General features: G+C 45.4%; 1 protein-coding gene across 1 annotated transcript in view; it reads left to right on the top strand.

Annotated features, from left to right (window-relative positions):
* PM20D1 (peptidase M20 domain containing 1) overlaps window positions 1–20,848 on the top strand; it is a 146,857-nt gene that overhangs the window by 92,169 nt on the left and 33,840 nt on the right. The window contains exons 7-10 of the mRNA XM_073587233.1: window positions 2,548–2,623; window positions 4,601–4,662; window positions 13,388–13,466; window positions 20,762–20,833. Of these exons, the coding sequence (XP_073443334.1) occupies window positions 2,548–2,623; window positions 4,601–4,662; window positions 13,388–13,466; window positions 20,762–20,833 (289 nt within the window). The remainder of the gene's footprint in view (window positions 1–2,547; window positions 2,624–4,600; window positions 4,663–13,387; window positions 13,467–20,761; window positions 20,834–20,848) is intronic.

The following is a 20,848-nucleotide window of genomic DNA, read 5'->3' as shown; positions in this document are numbered from 1 at the left end:
GGTGTGGCCTCTGAAGCACATAGTCGTGGTTTGGGGGTGGACGAGATCAAGCGTATCGGCCGCTGGAATTCCGATCGATACTTGACATATGTGCGGCATTGATGGGGCTGGGGTGAATGGTTTGGGGGTGATTAACAATTGTTGTTTTGGTTATGTATTTCAGGTCAGGATCCGTACTTGGCCTGGATTTTCGGACACTCGTTTGTGTATTGGGGGGCGCTTCGGGCGGAGGCCGGATGGTAGCAATTGGGTTTTCGGAGGGATCGAGTTGTCATTTGTTGGTTGGGACGTCGAGGGATGGTCTGGAGCAGGGCTTTGTCAGAATTTTCTAGATTTGCTTGTTTGGATAAGGCTCCCAACATTTTGGTTGTACATCTGGGAGGAAATGATTTGGGCGTCAAACCTGTCAGGAAGTTGATTAGGGACATTCGTTTTGACTTTTTGAGGTTGTGGGCATCGTTTCCTGGGGTGCTGACGGTTTGGTCTGATATTGTTCCCAGAAAGAAGTGGAGGGCGGCCCGATTGTTAAAAGGGATTAACAGGGCCAGGGTGAAGTTGAACCGGGCCGTATCCAGTTTTGTTTCCAGAAATGGGGGTATCTGCGTACGTCATTTTGAATTGGAATTGGGGGTTGGTAATTTTTGGAGGGACGACGGGGTTCATTTGAACGAGATCGGAATTGATTTATGGGCATTGGCGATACAAGGTGGAATCGGAAGAGCACTGGTGGTGTTGGGGCACTCACGAGCCTGAGGTGGTCAGGTCTGTGAGTGGTTGGCGGGGGGTGGGGTTCTTGGAGTTGACGCTAAATCAGCGAAAAGGAATTGGAAGTTAAAATTCTGGACAGTTAAAAATTGTTTCGGTGGATCTGGCTTTTGGTTACGGCTCTGGACGGGGTTTTACCCGGGAGCTTTTGGTGGTTGGACTTCCCGGAATGGGATGTTTGGTGCCCTTGAGCTGGTGGTTTATGGCTGAGGGTAACATGGAGTTTTTTAAGTTCTTGTGTTTTTTGCCAAATATTTAGCCAGAATTTTTGGGGCTCCAAGAACCCTCCCCTCATGTCATATAAGATTGTGTATTTAATACTTATTGTAAATGTTTATGTTATTTGTTAATAAACTGGCCGCTGTGGCCATAATTATCCAAAGAAGATAATGTGTAGTGTCTTTATTCTAAAAGGGTGGGTGTTTTTCCTAGTACGGGAAGTGTATATAGGGGGTACAGGATGAGGGAAAACCCCCAGATTGGCCATACGTGGTCAAGAGGGGGCAGGAATAGGCGCAGCTCATATGTAAGCCCCACATGACTGCGCTGGGGACATGAAGGGGTTTTTATTTTGTTTTAAAATCGGGTGGGGAAGGATGGGATTGGTGGTTCAGGGATAGGGGAAGAGAGTTGGGGGTGGGGCATTATAAAGGGTCAGGAATAGTGCGGGAACCCCTAACTTCAGCCGGAAGGACAGCAGGAGAAGACCCACCCACCCTCCCCCTGTTTTAATCGCATGGGGTTGGTCGAGGTTGAGCTGGGAGCATGGTGAAGGCATATTAGCGGTGGTTCAAATGGAGGTTGCTTCCTCACAGTGGCAGAGTTGGCGGGGGGTGGGGTTCTTGGAGTTGACGCTGAATCAGCGAAAAGGAATTGGAAGTTAAAATTCTGGACAGTTAAAATTGTTTCGGTGGATCTGGCTTTTGGTTACGGCTCTGGACGGGGTTTTACCCGGGAGTTTTTGGTGGTTGGACTTCCCGGAATGGGATGTTTTGTGCCCTCGAGCTGGTGGTTTAGGGCTGAGGGTAACGTGGAGTTTTTAAGTTCTTGTGTTTTTTGCCAAATATTTAGCCAGAATTTTTGGAGTTCCAAGAACCCTGCCCTCATGTCATATAAGATTGTGTATTTAATACATATTGTAAATGTTTATGATATTTGTTAATAAACTGGCTGCTGTGGCCATAATTATCCAAAGAAGATAATGTGTAGTGTCTTTATTCTAATAGGGTGGGTGTTTTTCCTAGTACGGGAAGTATATATAGGGGGTACAGGATGAGGGAAAACCCTCAGATTGGCCATACGCGGTTATGTGTTTTTTGTGTGGGTTTTTGCCTCGGAAATGCATGTTCATTTTTTACCTGCGGTTTTTCTGCATCTATTGCAAGTCTATTGGAAAAATCTGCATATAAAACTCAGTATACCTGCAAGAGAAATTGGCATGTTGTGGGTTTCAAACATGCCCTATGGGTCAGATTACGCTTCGGTAAAAAAAAAACACAGTGGGTAGGATATTTTTATATAAATCACATCCACATTGCTGAAAATGTAAGATGCTGCGATTTCGACGCAATGAAAATACGCAGCGTCAAAGCCTCGCCAAAAACTCATCGTGTGCACACAGCCTAAAGGTTACCATTGAATGACTACTAGTGGAGATCTTGAAAAGCATTAGAAATTTTCGCATTTCAACAAATTTGCTTTATTTCTTAAAACCATAATATCTCTAAATTTATTTTATTCTATTAAACTTTTACAATGTTGCAATTTTTTTAAACTGCACAGATTAGAGAGACTACCAATGCCAAATATGTTTGGAGAAGGTCCAGAGGCTTCCATGTTTGAGCATCTAGCAGGAGAGGTAAGAATTATTCTTTTATACCAATGTCATTCACCTTTTAATACTAATATTATGGAATGCAGGTACAGTGCCTTGCAAAAGTATTCGGCTCCCTTGAACTTTTCAACCTTTTCCCACATATCATGCTTCAAACATAAAGATACCTGCAAAAGACCTGAGACTGGGACGGAGATTTGTCTTCCAACAAGACAATGATCCCAAACATAAAGCAAAATCTACAATGGAATGGTTCACAAATAAAAATATCCAGGTGTTAGAATGGCCAACTAAAAGTCCAGACCCGAATCCAATCGAGAATCTGTGGAAAGAGCTGAAAACTGCTGTTCACAATCGATCTCCATCAAACCTCACTGACCTCGAGCTGTTTGCCAAGGAAGAATGGGCAAGAATTTCAGTCTCTCGAAGTACAAAACTGATAGAGACATACCCCAAGCGACTTGCAGCTGTAATCGCAGCAAAAGGTGGTGCAGCAAAATATTAAGTTAAAGGGGCCAAATAATATTGCACGCCCCACTTTTCAGTTTTTGACTTTCCACAAAAATTAAAAATAACCAATAAATTTCGTTCAACTTCACAATTGTGTCCCACTTGTTGTTGATTCTTCACCAAAAATTTACATTTGGTATCTTTATGTTTGAAGCATGATATGTGGGAAAAGGTTGAAAAGTTCCAGGGGGCCGAATACTTTCGCAAGGCACTGTACATTTGGGATTTAAATGGCCTTTATTACATTGCTCTCAATCTTCATTGTATTGGAATGCAATTGGGCCATTCATTTCAATGAAGAAAATACTTTTTAACCTAGAGTGCATTATATTTTCTTACTACATTGAATGGTAATAACAGGATAGGGGTCATCACTGATTATATGCCCCAAAGCTCTTTTATGACTTTTTATTTAAAAAAAAAATGAAATAAATGTATTTTTGTGCAAACATTTTGTAAAAAGAAAAACTTTTGAATTAATTTAATAGAGTGTGTAAAATGTGAACTATATAGAATGCAAAAAAAAAATCAAAGGTCATTTTTTTTCTATACCTGCATTGAAAAAGATTATATAAATCTATGGGTAGTTTATAAGTTTCCAAAGAAAAAACAATTGTTCAAATTCCCTGCATAAAGCAAGGCCTCATACAACAATGTAAATTTAAAAAAAAAATGGCTGCTAAAGTTTGGATCAACAAAAACCCAATAAATAGTACTGTAGGCATCTGGCGCAAAATAAGTGTCTCAAAAAGGTGCAATAAGAAATGTAGACAATGGAAAATTTCCCAATCGGACACTTACATGAAGGGAGTGTGTAGCGCTGGCTTCCCTGTCGCCCCAACGCGCGTTTCGCTTCTTCGTCACGCGCCTCCTGACGAAGAAGGGGCGACTGGGACGCCAGCGCTACACACTCCCTTCATGTAAGTGTCCGATTGGGAAATTTTCCACTGTCTAAATTTCTTAGTGCACCTTTTTGAGACGCTCATTTTGAGCAAGATGGTATTGCTTGCTCATAGAGTATTTTCATATATTGGGTTGTGCCCTTGTCCATAAGGAATAATTTTAGAATGTTTACTCAGTTGATATGAAAGCAATTCATATGGGTGTTACCATGGACATATGAGTTTGGCATTTTTTGTAGGCATGAAGGCCTTTGCAATATTATGCATTTGTTAATGCCAACTTCGGGCAAATGTGCAATATGGCTCCTCTTTAGGATTGCAGTATCCCTGTTTTATCTGTGAATTTTCTTGTTATGTCATGCTATTGTATTTAATACAATTTTGTAATTATTGGCAATTTATACTAGTTTGTTGTCGTGCATTAATTGCTAAAGTTTGGAGAAGGAAAAAAAAGTGGCTTTTCTAGAAAAAAAAAATTTGTACGCTTTTATTATAACACTGTTCTTTTGTCTTGGACAGTAACACTGTATGACAGTATGATTGCTTGGTGCCTGTATATACATTGTGATTGTCAGTCTTTATTTTACAGTTTTCGTTTCCACTCAATGTCATAATGGCCAACCTCTGGCTCTTCTCTCCAATCATCAGTAGGTAAGAAGTGCAGACTTGTATCATATACTCGTACAGTGTTTCAAAAGTTAAGAAACACCTATATCAATTAAAAACTGTTTGACGGGGGTGACCCAATTTTAGACACAAGCCGTGGAGTAGAGGAGGAAACCTGGTCGTGACACCAACATAGCAGTCGTTAATGTCATCATTTTGGATTCAACTTTTTCAAATGGGAAATTGAAAATTACACCCAAAAAACTGGTGTGCTTCATGAGAATGAAAAAAGTTACACTAACAATTTTTTTCTTCTGTACAGGCGATGGTAAGGATTACATATTCCCAAGCAGAATGTGTTGAAATTGTCCTCATTTCTTGTGAACAAAGCACACGTGTCGTCCTGAAAGATTTCAAAAATTCCATCCAAACAGGACCCCCTTCACCCACAGCGAAATTGCCAAACTTCTTGTCATCACAGCACCTGATATGAAAAACAAGGGTTGCTGTGTCATCTATGCTACAAATTCTATCTGATGGTGTAGGTCATCCTGGGTCAGGAGTCACAGCACACGCCATTGACAGGTGGACAAAATTCTCTGAATTGAGGTACGGCATGCCGTCCATTTCCACTGTTTTTTTTTCACAGATTGAATGAGGCCAGAACAGTTGATTTTGTTGTGCTGTTTTGTGTTTGTTGGGAACATAACATGTTTATTGGAATTTCACAAACAGCTTGGCAACTGCACTGTGGGTAATGTAAGTCTTGTTGGGGTGGAGTTGGTTGAAATCCTCCACAGTGACACGTGTTTAGGTCAGCAGGAATGAGTCAATTTGTTTAGGATAATTTCTGTTTAGGTGAAGTGGATCCTGGAGGTCCAGTTAGGCAGCAGGGATCCGACTGTCAATCAGAATGACGTCGGAAGTCACATCCTGTGAACAGAGCGGAGCAGGAAAAGAAGCCTCTGTGGAAGAACGGCGCCGGACACAACGGGCAGATAAGCTTCAATTACCTGCCTGTTAGTGCCCAGGTACATTTTTTTTTTATAAAGTCCTGGATACCCCCTTTAACATGAAACACCCCGGTGTTTTCTGGTAAAATTCTCTAATAGTTTCATGTGTCACACCTTTCTATTTGAAAAACTGAAGTTGGTTGCAAGGTCTATCAAGATTCCTCCTTTACCACAGCTTGTGTCTAAAATTGGATCACCTGCTGCCAAACAATTTTCATACTGTATGGCTATTTCCTTTTTGTGTTATTCAAAATATTATTATATACTAGAGGTGTGCCCGATGCTATCGCATCAGAAGGGAAGTGTGTGAGTAGGTGTGTGTGTGTGTGTACATGTATGTGTGTGTTAATACATATGTGTGTACATGTGTATGTGTGTGTGAGTACATGTGTGTGTATGCACATGTCTGTGTGTCCCGCAGCTGCCTGCCCACCTCCGTGCAGTCACAGCCGGCAGGAAAGAGGGTGGTTTGCGGCCTGTGCTGGAGATGTGAGTACAGGGGAAGAGTCTTGAGGAGATCATTTGCATATTCCCAGTGCCTTCTGGGATAAGTGAAGAGTCTCCGCGAGCTCAACGATCACTGGGTTTTGGCCGTTGCAGCTGAAAAGAGGAAATCGGAAAACCAGGGGAAGAGTCTTGAGGAGATCATTTGCATATTCCCAGTGCCTTCTGGGATAAGTGAAGAGTCTCCGCGAGCTCAACGATCACTGGGTTTTGGCCGTTGCAGCTGAAAAGAGGAAATCGGAAAACCAGGGGAAGAGTCTTGAGGAGATCATTTGCATATTCCCAGTGCCTTCTGGGATAAGTGAAGAGTCTCCGCGAGCTCAACGATCACTGGGTTTTGGCCGTTGCAGCTGAAAAGAGGAAATCGGAAAACCAGGGGAAGAGTCTTGAGGAGATCATTTGCATATTCCCAGTGCCTTCTGGGATAAGTGAAGAGTCTCCGCGAGCTCAACGATCACTGGGTTTTGGCCGTTGCAGCTGAAAAGAGGAAATCGGAAAACCAGGGGAAGAGTCTTGAGGAGATCATTTGCATATTCCCAGTGCCTTCTGGGATAAGTGAAGAGTCTCCGCGAGCTCAACGATCACTGGGTTTTGGCCGTTGCAGCTGAAAAGAGGAAATCGGAAAACCAGGGGAAGAGTCTTGAGGAGATCATTTGCATATTCCCAGTGCCTTCTGGGATAAGTGAAGAGTCTCCGCGAGCTCAACGATCACTGGGTTTTGGCCGTTGCAGCTGAAAAGAGGAAATCGGAAAATTTGGCTCATCTTTCATCGTTTTTAAGAAATCTCAAGATGGAAGAGGCCAGGAGCCATTTGGTGAGCTGCATTTCTTGCTACATGTTCACAGATTTACCAGTGGAAAAGCCAAACTTCACATGCCACAAATGCAAGCTTGTGTCCCTGTTGGAGGAAAAGTTGCAAAATCTCGAAGAGAGGTTAGCTACGTTGAAGATCATTAAGGAAGGTGAAGAGTTCTTGGACAGAGCACAATTATCTCTTCATGTTACAGAAAGAGAAGAAATTCGAAGTGCACCTGAAGAAACAGAGGAATGGAGACATGTGACCCAGAGAAGCAGGAGGATCAGGAGGCAGTCAGCACCCATACTGCTCAGGAATCAGTACCAGGCTCTCACGCAGGAAAACGATGAAGAAATACATCAGGATAAGACTTTGCCAACAAACAGCAACCTTGTACGCCCTCAGAGTCCTCCTGGATGGAGAAAGAAAAATGTTGTGAAGAAGAAACGGAGAGTGGTGGTCATGGGGGATTCCCTGCTGAGAGGAACAGAGGCCGCTATCTGCAGACCGGATATAACTACAAGAGAAATGTGCTGTCTTCCAGGTGCAAAAATTAAAGATGTGTCTGACAGGATATCAGGACTCTTCAGACCTACAGATGACTACCCATTCCTGCTACTACATGTGGGGACAAATGACACCGCAAGAAACGACCTGGAAACCATCTGCAGAGACTTTGAAGACTTAGGCAAGAAAGTGAAAGAACTGGGAGCGCAGGTGGTCTTCTCTTCCATCCTCCCAGTGGATGGCCATGGAACAAGGAGGTGGAATAAGATTCTGCAGGTGAACAACTGGCTACGTCGATGGTGCCGTCAGCAACGATTTGGATTTCTGGATCACGGAGTGAACTACTTATACGATGGACTACTTGCTAGAGATGGGGTGCACCTTACGAAGACTGGAAAGCATGTATTTGGAAGTCACCTTGCTACACTTGTAAGGAGAGCTTTAAACTAGAACAACATGGGAAGGGAAGCAAAAGACCAGAAAAAGCCATACACCTGACAAATGCTATTGAGAACTCTGCTATTAGAAGTGGAAAGGAAGAACAAAGACGAAAGAATCTAATTAATAAAAATATTGGAGAAAGAGAAACCAATCACAAACTAAAATGTTTCTATACTAATGCACAAAGCATGGGCAACAAACAAGGAGAATTGGAACTACTAACACAGGAACAGAAATATGATGTAATTGGAATCACTGAAACTTGGTGGGACAATACACATGATTGGAATACAAGACTAGAAGGATACAACTTATTTGCAAGAAACAGACTTGATAAACGAGGAGGGGGTGTCGCATTGTATGTTCGAAACGCGTATATCTGCACAGAGATTGAAGCTTCAGAGACTGGGAGTTCTGTGGAAACTGTTTGGGTAAGAATACAAGGACAGAACAATGGAAAGGACACCATTGTAGGCATTTACTACAGGCCGCCTGTGCAAGCCGAAGATATAGATGAACTCTTTATGCATCAGATGGCCAAGTTCTCCAAAAAATATGACATAGTTGTCATGGGAGATTTCAACTATCCAGACATTTGTTGGGAAGCTCTCTCAGGCAAAACTAACAGGACAAGGAAATTCTTATCCTCTCTTGCTGACAACTTTATCTTCCAAAAGGTAAGGGAGAAAACAAGGGGAACTGCTACCTTGGATCTAATCCTTATAAACAGGGAGGAAATGGTTGAGGAGGTAAAAGTGGCTGGGACCCTAGGAGGTAGCGACCATGCTATTTTAGAATTTTGGATTACTAGAGGTGGAAGACCTGTGAAGACTCAGACGTCAAGGTTAGATTTCAGAAAGGCAGATTTTAAGGGATTCAGAAAGAGAATTGGAGGGATCCAATGGCTGGATATCCTTAAAGACAAAAATGTCCAGGAAGGATGGGAAATCTTGAAAAATGAAATTCTCAAAGCACAGTTGTTAACAATTCCGAAAAGAGGGAAGAATAGGAAGCATTTAAGGAAACCAGGATGGATGAACACAGAACTTAAGCACATGCTAAAAAGGAAGAAAAAAATGTTTATAAAATGGAAAGAGGGAGGCATATCTAAAGAAGAATATAATGCTGTCTGCAGTACCTGCAGGGCACAAATCAGATTATCTAAAGCTGAAAATGAACTGAGGCTTGCAAGAGATGTCAAAAGCAATAATAAAGGATTTTGGGGATATGTCAAAAGTAAAAGAAAAGTCAAAGATGCTATAGGATTTTTACAGGATGAAAATGATGAAATGGTAAGACAGGATGTTGAGAAGGCTGAACTTTTAAATTCCTATTTTGCATCTGTTTTCTCTCAGAAAGGAAATGCAACATCAACTGTTATTCACTGTCCTATTAAGGGAATAGAAGAATCCAGGATATCTATAAACAGAAAGATAGTGAGGAAACACTTAGCTAACCTAAATGAATTCAAGTCTCCAGGTCCAGATGAATTACACCCCAGAGTACTGAAGGAGATAGCAGAAGAAATTTTTGAACCCCTCTCCATAATCTTTGAAAATTCTTGGAGAACAGGAGAAGTGCCAGAAGACTGGAGAAGAGCAAATGTTGTTCCTATCTTCAAAAAGGGGAAGAAGGTGGACCCAGGCAACTATAGGCCGGTGAGTCTGACTTCTATACCAGGAAAGATCTTTGAACAAATTATTAAACAACATGTATGTCAATACCTGGATAAGAATGAAGTGATTAAACAGAGTCAGCATGGGTTTCTAACTAATAAGTCATGTCAGACTAACTTAATTTCCTTCTATGACGGTATCACTGATTGGGTGGATCAAGGAAATGCTGTAGATATAGTATATCTTGACTTCAGCAAAGCATTTGACAAAGTCTCTCATACAATCCTTATTGAAAAAATGACTAAGTATGGAATGGACAAGGCAACTGTTAGGTGGATTCATAACTGGCTTAGTGATCGGACCCAAAGAGTGGTCGTAAATGGCTGCACATCCAGTTGGAAGAATGTCTCAAGTGGGGTACCACAGGGCTCTGTCCTGGGCCCTGTATTGTTCAACATCTTTATCAACGATTTAGATGAAGGAATTGAGGGTAAACTGATTAAATTTGCTGATGACACAAAGCTAGGAGGGATAGCTAATACTAGAGAAGAGAGAGAGAGGATTCAAAAAGATTTAAATAAACTGGAGAAGTGGGCAGCAACTAACAGAATGGTTTTTAACAGGGAGAAATGCAAAGTACTACATCTGGGCAATAAAAATGAAAAAAGCATATATAGAATGGGAGGAATAGGGCTAAGTGACAGCACATGTGAAAAAGACTTGGGTATACTAATAGATCACAGACTGAATATGAGTCAACAGTGTGATGCAGCAGCAAAAAAGGCAAATGCAATTCTAGGATGTATTAACAGAAGCATACAGTCTAGATCACGTGAAGTCATTATTTCCCTCTACTCCTCTTTGGTCAGACCTCATCTGGAATATTGTGTCCAGTTTTGGGCACCACATTTTAAAAAAGACATCAACAAACTGGAGCAAGTTCAGAAAAGAGCGACCAGAATGGTGACCGGTCTGCAAACCCTGTCTTATGAGGAAAGGTTGCAGGATTTGGGAATGTTTAGTTTGCAAAAGAGAAGACTGAGAGGAGACTTAATAGCTGTCTACAAATATCTAAAGGGCTGTCACATTGTAGAAGGATCAACTTTATTCTCATTTGCACAAGGAAAGACTAGAAGCAATGGGATGAAACTGAATGGGAAGAGACACAGATTAGATATTAGAAAAAACTTTTTGACAGTTAGAGTGATCAATGAGTGGAACAGGCTGCCACGAGAAGTGGTGAGTTCTCCTTCAATGGAAGTCTTCAAACAGAGGCTGGACAGACATCTGACTGGGATGATTTAGCGAATCCTGCTTTGAGCAGGGGGTTGGACCAGATGGCCCAGGAGGTCCGTTCCAACTCTACGATTCTATGTGTGTGTATATGTGAGTACGTGTGAGTACGTGTGTGTGTATGTAAGTATGTGTGTATGTATGTGAGTATGTGTATGTATGTACGTGTGTGTATATGTATGTGTGTGTGCGTATATGTGAGTGAGTGTGTGTATGTGAGTATGTATGTGAGTACGTGTGTGTATATGTGAGTACGTGTGTGTGTGTATATGTGAGTACATGTGTGTGTGTGTGTGTATATATGTGAGTATGTGTGTGTGTATATATGTGAGTGTGTGTATGTGAGTACGTGTGTGTATATGTGAGTACGTGTGTGTGTTTATATGTGAGTACGTGTGTGTGTATATGTGAGTACGTGTGTGTATGTGAATACGTGTGTGTATATGTGAGTATATGTGAGTACGTGTGTGTGAATACGTGTGTGTGTATATATGTGATTACTTGTGTATGTGTATATATGTATGTGTGTGTATGTGAGTACGTGTGTGTGTGTATATGTGAGTACGTGTGTGCGTGTATATGTGAGTACGTGTGTGTGTATGTGAGTACGTGTGTGTGTATATGTGAGTACGTGTGAGTATGTGTGTGTGTATATGTGAGTACGTGTGTGTGAGTACGTGTGTGTATATGTGAATACGTGTGTGTGTATATGTGAGTATGTATGTGTGTGTATGTGAGTACGTGTGTGTGTGAGTACGTGAGTACGTGTGTGTGTATGTGAGTACGTGTGTGTGTATGTGAGTATGTGTGTGTGTGTTAGTACATGTGTGTATGAGTGCACGTGTGTGTGTATGAGTACACGTGTGTATGTGTGTGTGTATGTGAGTACGTGTGTACGTACGTGTGTGTACACATATTTGTGAGTACGTGTGTGTACGTACGTGGGTGTGTGTACGTACATGTGTGTGTGTACCTGTGTGTATGTGAGTACGTGTGTATGTATGTGTGTGTACGTACGTGTGTGTACGTACGTACGTAAGTGTGTGAGTACGTGTGTGTACTTATGTGTGTGAGTACGTGTGTGTACTTATGTACGTGAGTGTGTGAGTACGTGTGTGTACGTACGTGTGTGTGTACATACATGTGTACGTACGTCTGTGTGTACGTACGTGTGTGTACGTACGTGTGTGTACACATGTGTGTATATGTACATGTGTACGTGTGTGTGTATGTACGTGTGTGTGTACATGTGTGTGTATCTACATGGTGGGCAGGCAGCGGCGGGTCCGGCGGCGTGGCCAGCAGCGACGGGTTCAGCGGTGGCAGGTCCAGCGGCGGGGGGGAGTCCTGGTGGCAGCCAGCCGGCAGGAAAGACAGCGGCTTGTGGCCTGTGCACAGACCTGCAAGCCACGTTTTTTCCTGCCGGCTGTGACGGAGGTGGGTGGGAAGGCAGCGGCGGGTCCGGCGGGAGGGTTCTGGCGGGGGCCAGCCAGCAGGAAAGACCGTGGCTTGCGGTCAGTGCACAGGCCGCAAGCTGCGGTCTTTCCTGCCGGCTGTGACAGAGGTGGGTGGGCAGGCAGCGGCGGGTCGGTCGGCGGCGTGTCCAGCAGCAGCGGGGGGGTCCGGTGGCGGGGGGGATGAGTACACGTGTGTGTGTATGTGAGTACGCGTGTGTATGTGAGTACGTGTGTGTGTATGTGAGTACGTGTGTACGTACGTGTGTGTGTGTACACGTATGTGTGAGTACGTGTGTGTACGTACGTGTGTGTGTGTACGTACATGTGTGTGTGTACGTGTGTGTATGTGAGTACGTGTGTGTGTGTGAGTACGTGTGTGTGTGTACGTACGTACGTGAGTGTGTGAGTGTGAGTATGTGTGTGTGCTTATGTACGTGCGTGTGAGTACATGTGTGTACGTACGTGTGTGTGTACGTACGTGTGTGTGTACGTACGTGTGTGTGTGTGTACGTACGTGTGTGTACACATGTGTGTGTATATGTACGTGTGTGTGTGTACATGTGTGTGACGGGTCCAGCGGCGGCGGTGGGGGGTTCAGCGGTGGCAGGTCCAGCTGCGGGGGGGAGTCCTGGTGGCAGCCAGCCGGCAGGAAAGACCACGGCTTGCGGCCTGTGCACAGGCTGCAAGCCGCGGTTTTTCCTGCCGGTTGTGACGGAGGTGGGTGGGAAGGTAGCGGCGGGTCCGGCGGGGGGGTCCTGGCAGCGGCCAGCCAGCAGGAAAGACTGTGGCTTGCGGTGTGTGCACAGGCCGCAAGCCGCGGTCTTTCCTGACGGCTGTGACAGAGGTGGGTGGGCAGGCAGCGGCGGGGGGGTCGGTCGGCGGCGTGTCCAGCAGCAGGGGAGTCTGGCGGCGATGGGGGGATCCCGGCGGTGTCCTGCTGGTGGTACTGTGGAAGAGTCTGGTACCACCAACGGGTGCCATATTGAAATACCCATCACTTGGGTATTTCAATATGGCGGTCGGCGTACTTCCGGTCGGCGCAGTGGATTGTGTGATTCGGGGACATCCAGACGGAAGTGGATGACGGACAATTTAAGGCAATTATATATATAGATGTAATTGTCATTTTCATTTTCTATTTAGAGTGCTAGAGCAGAAGCCATCCACCAATGCTATAGTGCGCACAACAACTGCAGTAACCATCTTTAATGCTGGTGTAAAGGTACTGTGCAATGTATGGTTATAATGTCATTATTTTCTTGATGCGTGACATTGTCATTAGTTTAAGGACTAATCAGTGGGAGCCACTACTTTAATGCAATTCTGCGACATGGTACTTTTGTGTTTTAACCCTTGAACGCAATATCACATACATGTACATGATTGCGGGGGCAGATACTGGCTATATTAAATAGCTGAAATCTAATATATAAAGCTCAATGTGGGTGTGTATGTATGTATGTCCGGGAATGGCATCCGCACCGTCGCAGCTACAGCTACAAAATTTGGCACAGTCACACGTCTGGACCCCGAGAGCGTCATAGGCTATGTTGTGAGGCAAAATTTTAACCCCGCGCGTTCCAATTCACCAAACAATTTTGCCCCTATCTACATAATGGGGCAAAAGTGTATGTATTGGCATCTGCACCGTCGCAGCTACAGCCACAAAATTTGGCACAGTCTCACGTCTGGACCCCGAGAGCGTCATAGGCTATGTTGGGAGGCAAAATTTTAACCCCGCGCGTTCCAATTCACCAAACAATTTTGCCCCTATCTACATAATGGGGAAAAAGTGAAAGGAAAAGTGTTGGAGGCAAATTGACAGCTGCCAGATGTGAACAAGGGGGACTTAAAGAATGAGAGCGATGGCGCCAAAGAGTACATACCGTACAGTTGCTAAGGTGGGGCCCTGACATGGGATACTCACCACACGGGGATATGAACACACACACAAAATGCGCCACACACTACCACGTGCTTCACCACATATACCACCCGCAGCACACTTTTCACCACACATACACCAACCTCGCCACATAAAAGTCGAAACACAAAAGTCGCCACTCAAAACTCACCACGCTGTCCCAGAGCTGTTTAAAAGATGAAAAATGAGCTGTGATTGGTTGCTATCAGCAAGTTTTCTTTGTAGACAGTTGTGGTAACTGAGGCCTATTATTCTTATCATTTCTATGGTGTCATCGTCCTTCTGTAAAACTGGAAATAACGCAATTTATTACCATGCCAACACAGACCACCCTCTGACACAGACTGCAGGGGGAGCCCAGTATCACACAGGATAGGATTAGATACACGGCTCAGCAGTCAGTATCCCACAGGATAGGATTAGATACACGGCTCAGCAGTCAGTATCACACAGGAGAGGATTAGACACATAGCTCAGCAGGCAGTATCACACAGGATAGGATTAGATACACAGCTCAGCAGTCAGTATCACACAGGATAGGATTAGATACACGGATCAGCAGTCAGTATCACACAGGATAGGATTAGATACACCGCTCAGCAGACAGTATCACAAAGATTAGGATTAGATACACGGCTCAGCAGTCAGTATCACACAGGATAGGATTAGATACACGGCTCAGCAGTCTATCACACAGGATAGGAATAGATACACGGCTCAGCAGACAGTATCACATAGAATAGGATTAGATACACGGCTCAGCAGTCAGTATCACACAGGATAGGATTAGATGCATGGTTTTTATGTGCAATATAATCATTATAATTTGTTATAACTAACCACAGTTGGTTACTATGCCCAGGCAACCCCGGGCTCTTCAGCTAGTTTATTTATAAAAGACGTGGACGGAGATAATGTTGTTAACAATTTAAACTCCGCTGTCAATCTCTGACAGTGGCATTTAAATTGGAACGGGCACCACTGATTACGCTCAGTGGCTCCGATCGGCTCCAATGGTTTACTATGGCAGCCGTTGGCCTACAAAAGGCTCCCATTGCTACCATGTTTGTACTACTCCACAGCTCAGCAACATGCTGAGCTTTAAAGGAGACCAAGACTTACACTATAGTACATACTGAAAAACTATTGTATTATGGTATATTATAAAATAAGCGATCGGACGATCGCAGGCTCAAGCCTCCTCAAGGGACTAAAAAATAAGTGAAAAAAATTGTTTAAAAAGTTTATTTTTTTAAAAAAAATATAAAAGTTCAAATAACCCCACCCACATTAACAATAAAGAAAGGAGACTAGTCTAGCACCACCCCTGGGCAAATTTTTGCATCATCGCTCCAGTCGATTGACAGGTCTCTTCTATAAGTCTTGTAAGGTAGCGCTGTTTTTCAAGTAGGGGATACTCTCTTAGCCGCCACAAAACCAGATCTGGCACGGGTTTTCCATAAAACAATTATAGTCCATGTGGTTTATTCAGCATCATAAACCCACAGCAGTAACATAAAGTTCATCACATCAGCATAGCATCCATGACAGAGTTCAGCTCTGTAACCCCTGTGGTCACACAGGTAAGGAATACACAGGATCTTCAGCCTCAGTTATCTCCCCCACGTCAGGGTTTCCTCATGACTGCTTCACCTCATCATGCTGCAGACGTCCATTCCCTCCAGGGAATCATCAGGCAAGTGCAGCCATTCAACACAGCGTTCCTTGCTGTCAGGAAGACAGCCCCCATCTCTCCCAGACGGGGCCTTCCAAAATGGACCAACCAGGTCCCAGCATACACACATGTGACCTACCCTGGCCACCTTATATGGTCCGTAGCCATGCCCACCGGGTCACATGGCTATGACCTCATCACAGGTCCTTGAACCATTCTCACACTCTTTACAATATCGTTCTTAACCACACCCCTGGGTGGATTTGTAGGTAACTAGTGCTGCCGGTCTCCCCAGCTACCTGGAGACTTCTCCCGGACACATTGAAACAGCACCTCAGCAGTATCAATGCTGATCAACACATAAGTCTCCATCTCAAGGCCACCCACCTTGAGATACACAACGGTCATTCAGTACTCTGCCATCCACATAGCGCCCCCTAGCGGACACAGTGGTCACTACACCACATACCTCCCCCTCTGTTCAAACCTGTGAGGTTGAACACACAGCATAAACCCAGGATCTCGAGACCAAGCACTCACTACACCTTGCCCCCCAGGTCGAGAGAACCGTCTCCATCTGTTATACGGCCTCATTCCTACGTTAGGCCTCCCTCGCCCTTAGCGGTCAGAATATCGGCCCTGATCTTTGGCCCTCCAGTCACAGCCTGTCTGCGTCATTAGACACTGTTTGGTCTCCACATTCCTCTCCCTGTTTGTTCCGTTCCCCGACCAGATCCACCAGGCAGGACGGTCATAAGTCTTAGTTAAGCCTACTGTCTAGCCTGAGTCTGACTCATTCAGCGTCTCACAGGAACTACGGTCTCTCAACGTCATCCTGCCAGTCGAACTACCACTTGCTGACATTCTTCGGCCATCTGCCATGTCACTTCTTGGAGGAACCGTTCGGGTCCTTACATCTTGGGTTGAAGGCGGCCGCCACCTGGTGTTCCGTACCTCTTTATTGATTCGCTGACGGTCCAGCCTCAACTGCTCAATCTCTTGCAGGTACCCCACTGATACTCCAATAGCATCCGAAAGTTTCTCAGGCTTTCCACGGAGCCAACCACCATGATGGGAATCCTACCCTCTTCACTGGATATCTGGTCTTCATCATCAGGAGGGATCCTCACCCTCACCACACCGGAGATATTCAAAAGGTCTTGCATTACCTTCCCAAATCCTCCAATGATTCTCCCAATCAGACCTTTGGGAACCGGAACTACATCTTTCCGCAAACCTAGCCGATCCATAGCCTCCCTTGGTAACTCTAGGCGTCGAGCAGCTTTCATATTACTCTGCCTAACCAGCTGTTTGGCGTGAAGACATTGCAGATGTATTTCTTTCAGGATAGCTACTCGGTTTGATGTATCTTCTCTGGCTGATATTATCACCAACTGCCGAGTCTCAGGCGCCCAGTGCACCTTACACGCTTTGACCGCCTCTTTGAAAGCCTCATGCACACCTTCCTCAGCACAGGCTTCTTGCATGTCTTCTGGAACATCAATCACAGACTTGAAGGTCGTGGTCTTGCTCACTTCCTGGACCAAAGGCTCTGGCTTTACCACGGACAATTCCCTCACTACAGATGAGCCGACTGGATGACCGTCTTCTTCAGCTCTTTGCTCACCAACTTCACAAGATTTTATCTCTTCATGACCCTTTGCCACGATTGGTACTGGCAGTTCCATCTTGTTGTCACTCGGGCCCAACCGCTGTCTTCATCCAGTTTCCTCTCCCGCCGAAGATCTCTTACAGTTTCTTTGAGTTCCTCCATCCCTTCCCTAAGGGTCTTGTTCACACTTTGCCAGGTGGACAGGTGACCTCTGAGTGCCAAGACTTCTTTCTCGAGCTCCTCGACCCTGTGCTCGGCCGTTTGTCTCAGGACTCCTTCTCGTTTGACATGTTCTTCCACCTCTTCTCTGAGGGCCTTCCTCAGTCCTGGCCACGTTACCATGTGACCTTTGAGCTCAGAGACTTCTTTCTCTACCTCCTCTAGTCTGTGCTCCCTTTCCCTCTCAGAACCACAGTCACCCCCAGAGTCTGAGTCACCCCGACCTGCCAAGCAATCTCTCCAGTTACCCATTAACCGTGTGAATACTTCAGCCATCTTATCAACCAGGTCAACGTCAGTCCTGTCACGAGACGCCAGGTCCGTCCGTTGGGCAGACGTACCCCTTTTGCCGGTCACTTCTACCACTGACCTCTCCACGTCGGGAGCCGTCACCGTCTTAATATCTGTTAGCCCAACAGTAGAAACGTCTCCACCCTCGTACCATAGGTCATCAAACACGACAAACTCCCGGCCCCCCTCCAAGGTATACACTAAGTCTGGTGGTATACCGCCACCTTGGCACTCACTGCCTCTGGCCCCTCAAACACCACTGTCTAGTGCATAGTTCACAGTGACCCCATGTTTACAGCGAACCTGGGCCATTTTCTCAGTCAGACAGAAAGTGAGAGGAGTTCCTAACAGAGTCACCTGACTCTTTGAGTCCAACCGGTGCACACTTGCGGTCCGTCATGCTCCGGAAAGTATAACCAACATTCTCAAAACACTCTACACGAACACTGCTCTTCCTCTTTTGACACACCGGCCCCTTTCTGGACCACCACCCCAATTTGGGTCACCGCCCCCCTCTGGCACGCCACCCCCTTTTGGGCTACCACCCTGATTTGGGCCACCGCCCCCTTTCGGGATTTCCCCATGTCCGTTATACCGGTCTTCTCAGACCACAGTTCACACAACACAGTTTATGTCTCTTATGATACCACACAAGTCCTTGTCGGCACCACCACAGCTCCTGCTGTCACCGATCTTCGACACCACCGGCTGCCATTCACACACAGCTGCTGGTGTCACCTTGGTAAACCCGCCGAGTTACCGGAAACCGCTTGTCCCCTTCATAACCCCGCCGAGTTACAGGAAGCCGCTTGTCACCTTCTTGACTCTCACTAAGCCACTGCAGGCTGAGTTGAGAAAAGAAAAAAAACCACACCATACAAAACTCACGTGTCCTGTCTGTGTGCGATTCAGGACGTTCCGTCTCCGCCTGAGACCGTCCAACACACAGGGCGCACTGGGTGTTATTCAGGGAGCCAACTCTCCTCCCAGGGTTTCCCAACACACCGGCCTCACAAGGTTCAGGGGCTCGGCGGGTGCTATTCAGGACATCCGTCTCCGCCTGAGACTGTCCAACACTTATGCCTCACCAGGTCCAAGGTCATACCATGTGCTCCAGGGATCTGATTCTTCTCCCAGAACCTCCCAACACTGACCCTCCAGGACCTTGCTCACTGAACCCTCCAGGTACACAGTCTTTCTCACTGACCCAGGTCAGTACAACACGAACACCTGTCCGTTACCTGTGTCGGCCACACAGGTCCTCGGGTACCTCTTATCCGCAGAGGCACCCTAGCAATCACCAGTCTTTCTCACTGACCCCGGTCAGTACAACACGGCTTTCACGACCGTCACCTGCTGGCTCAGCGTTGCCAGCACTGCAACATGTGCCTTTGGAAACCGTTGCCCTTAGCAACCGAAACTTTGCAGTCCTCTTCCGTTGTTCCTAGCAACAAGGCTACAACAATGCCCGTAGCTTTCTTGACCAATTGTAAGATAGTGTTGTCATTCCAGTAGGGGATACTCGCTCAGCTGCCACAAAACCAGATCCGGCACAGGTTTTCCATAAAACAATTATAGTCCATGCGGTTTATTCAGCATGATAAACCCACAGCAGTAACATAAAGTTCATCACGTCAGCATAGCATCCATGACAGAGTTCAGCTCTGTAACCCCTGTGGTCACACATGTAAGGAATACACAGGCTCTTCAGCCTCAGTTATCTCACCCACGTAAGGGTTTCCTCGTGACTGCTTCACCTCATCATGCTGCAGACGTCCATTCCCTCCAGGGAGTCATCAGGCACGTGCAGCCATTCAACACAGCATTCCTTGTTGTCAGGAAGACAGCCCCATCTCTACCAGAGGGGGCCTTCCAAAACGGACCAATCAGGTCCCAGCATTCACACATGTGACCTACCCTGGCCACATTATATGGTCCGTAGCCACGCCCACCGGGTCACATGGCTATGACCTCATCACAGGTCCTTGAACCATTCTCACACTCTTTACAATATCGTTCTTAACCACACCCCTGGGTGGATTTGTACGTAACTAGTGCTGCCCGTCTCCCCAGCTACCTGGAGACTTCTCCCGGACACATTGAAACACCACCTCAGCAGTATCACTGCTGATCAACACACACATAAGTCTCCATCTCAAGGCCACCCACCTTGAGATACACAACGGTCATTCAGTACTCTGCCGTTCATCCTCTCTCCTAGGACATCCACACAGCTCCCCCTAGCGGACACAGTGGTCACCACAGTCTACATAGAGAAAGACCTATCAATCAAATGGTTCAGTGCACAGTCTACATAGAGAAAGACCTGTCAATCAAATGGATCAGTGCAGAGAGAATCTGGCCAGGGAAGACATGGACTAGTTAAATTTCTGACAGATTCTTAACTTATTTGTGGGGCCCAAAAGATTTCTACTTGTACACATGATAGACTAGAGCATAGGGTAATGTTATGTTGTTCAAAGAATAACTGAGAAGTATCATTTCTCCTTGCGGAGAATGACATGCTAAGCATGTCGAGGTGAGGAGACTTAAAGCTGCAATCCTGTGGCACTAGAGTTCTAGTCCTCTTCCTCTCTGAAGAGACAATTTTCAAAGAATAACTAAAACCAAATAGCAAGTGGAAGTGTAAACTGAGATTCACATTCATTTTCCAGGTAGATGGAAGTTACACACACTACCAATGCTTACTCTGCATCATTTCTTTTCTGTCTTTTTATTTATGAGAACACTAGAAAATATATATCATCTAGCCTGTATATATGTGTTCTTTTTTAGTCAAATGTGATTCCTGCCATGGCAAGAGCTACTGTCAACTTTCGACTTCATCCAGCTCAAACAGTGGTCGAGGTAAGAAACATTCAG

The sequence above is a fragment of the Dendrobates tinctorius genome, unplaced genomic scaffold (assembly GCF_039654945.1).
Source record: "Dendrobates tinctorius isolate UK_male_01 unplaced genomic scaffold, ASM3965494v1 ptg000098l, whole genome shotgun sequence".
Taxonomy (NCBI): Eukaryota; Metazoa; Chordata; class Amphibia; order Anura; family Dendrobatidae; genus Dendrobates; species Dendrobates tinctorius.
This window is presented reverse-complemented; position numbering and strand designations above follow the sequence as displayed.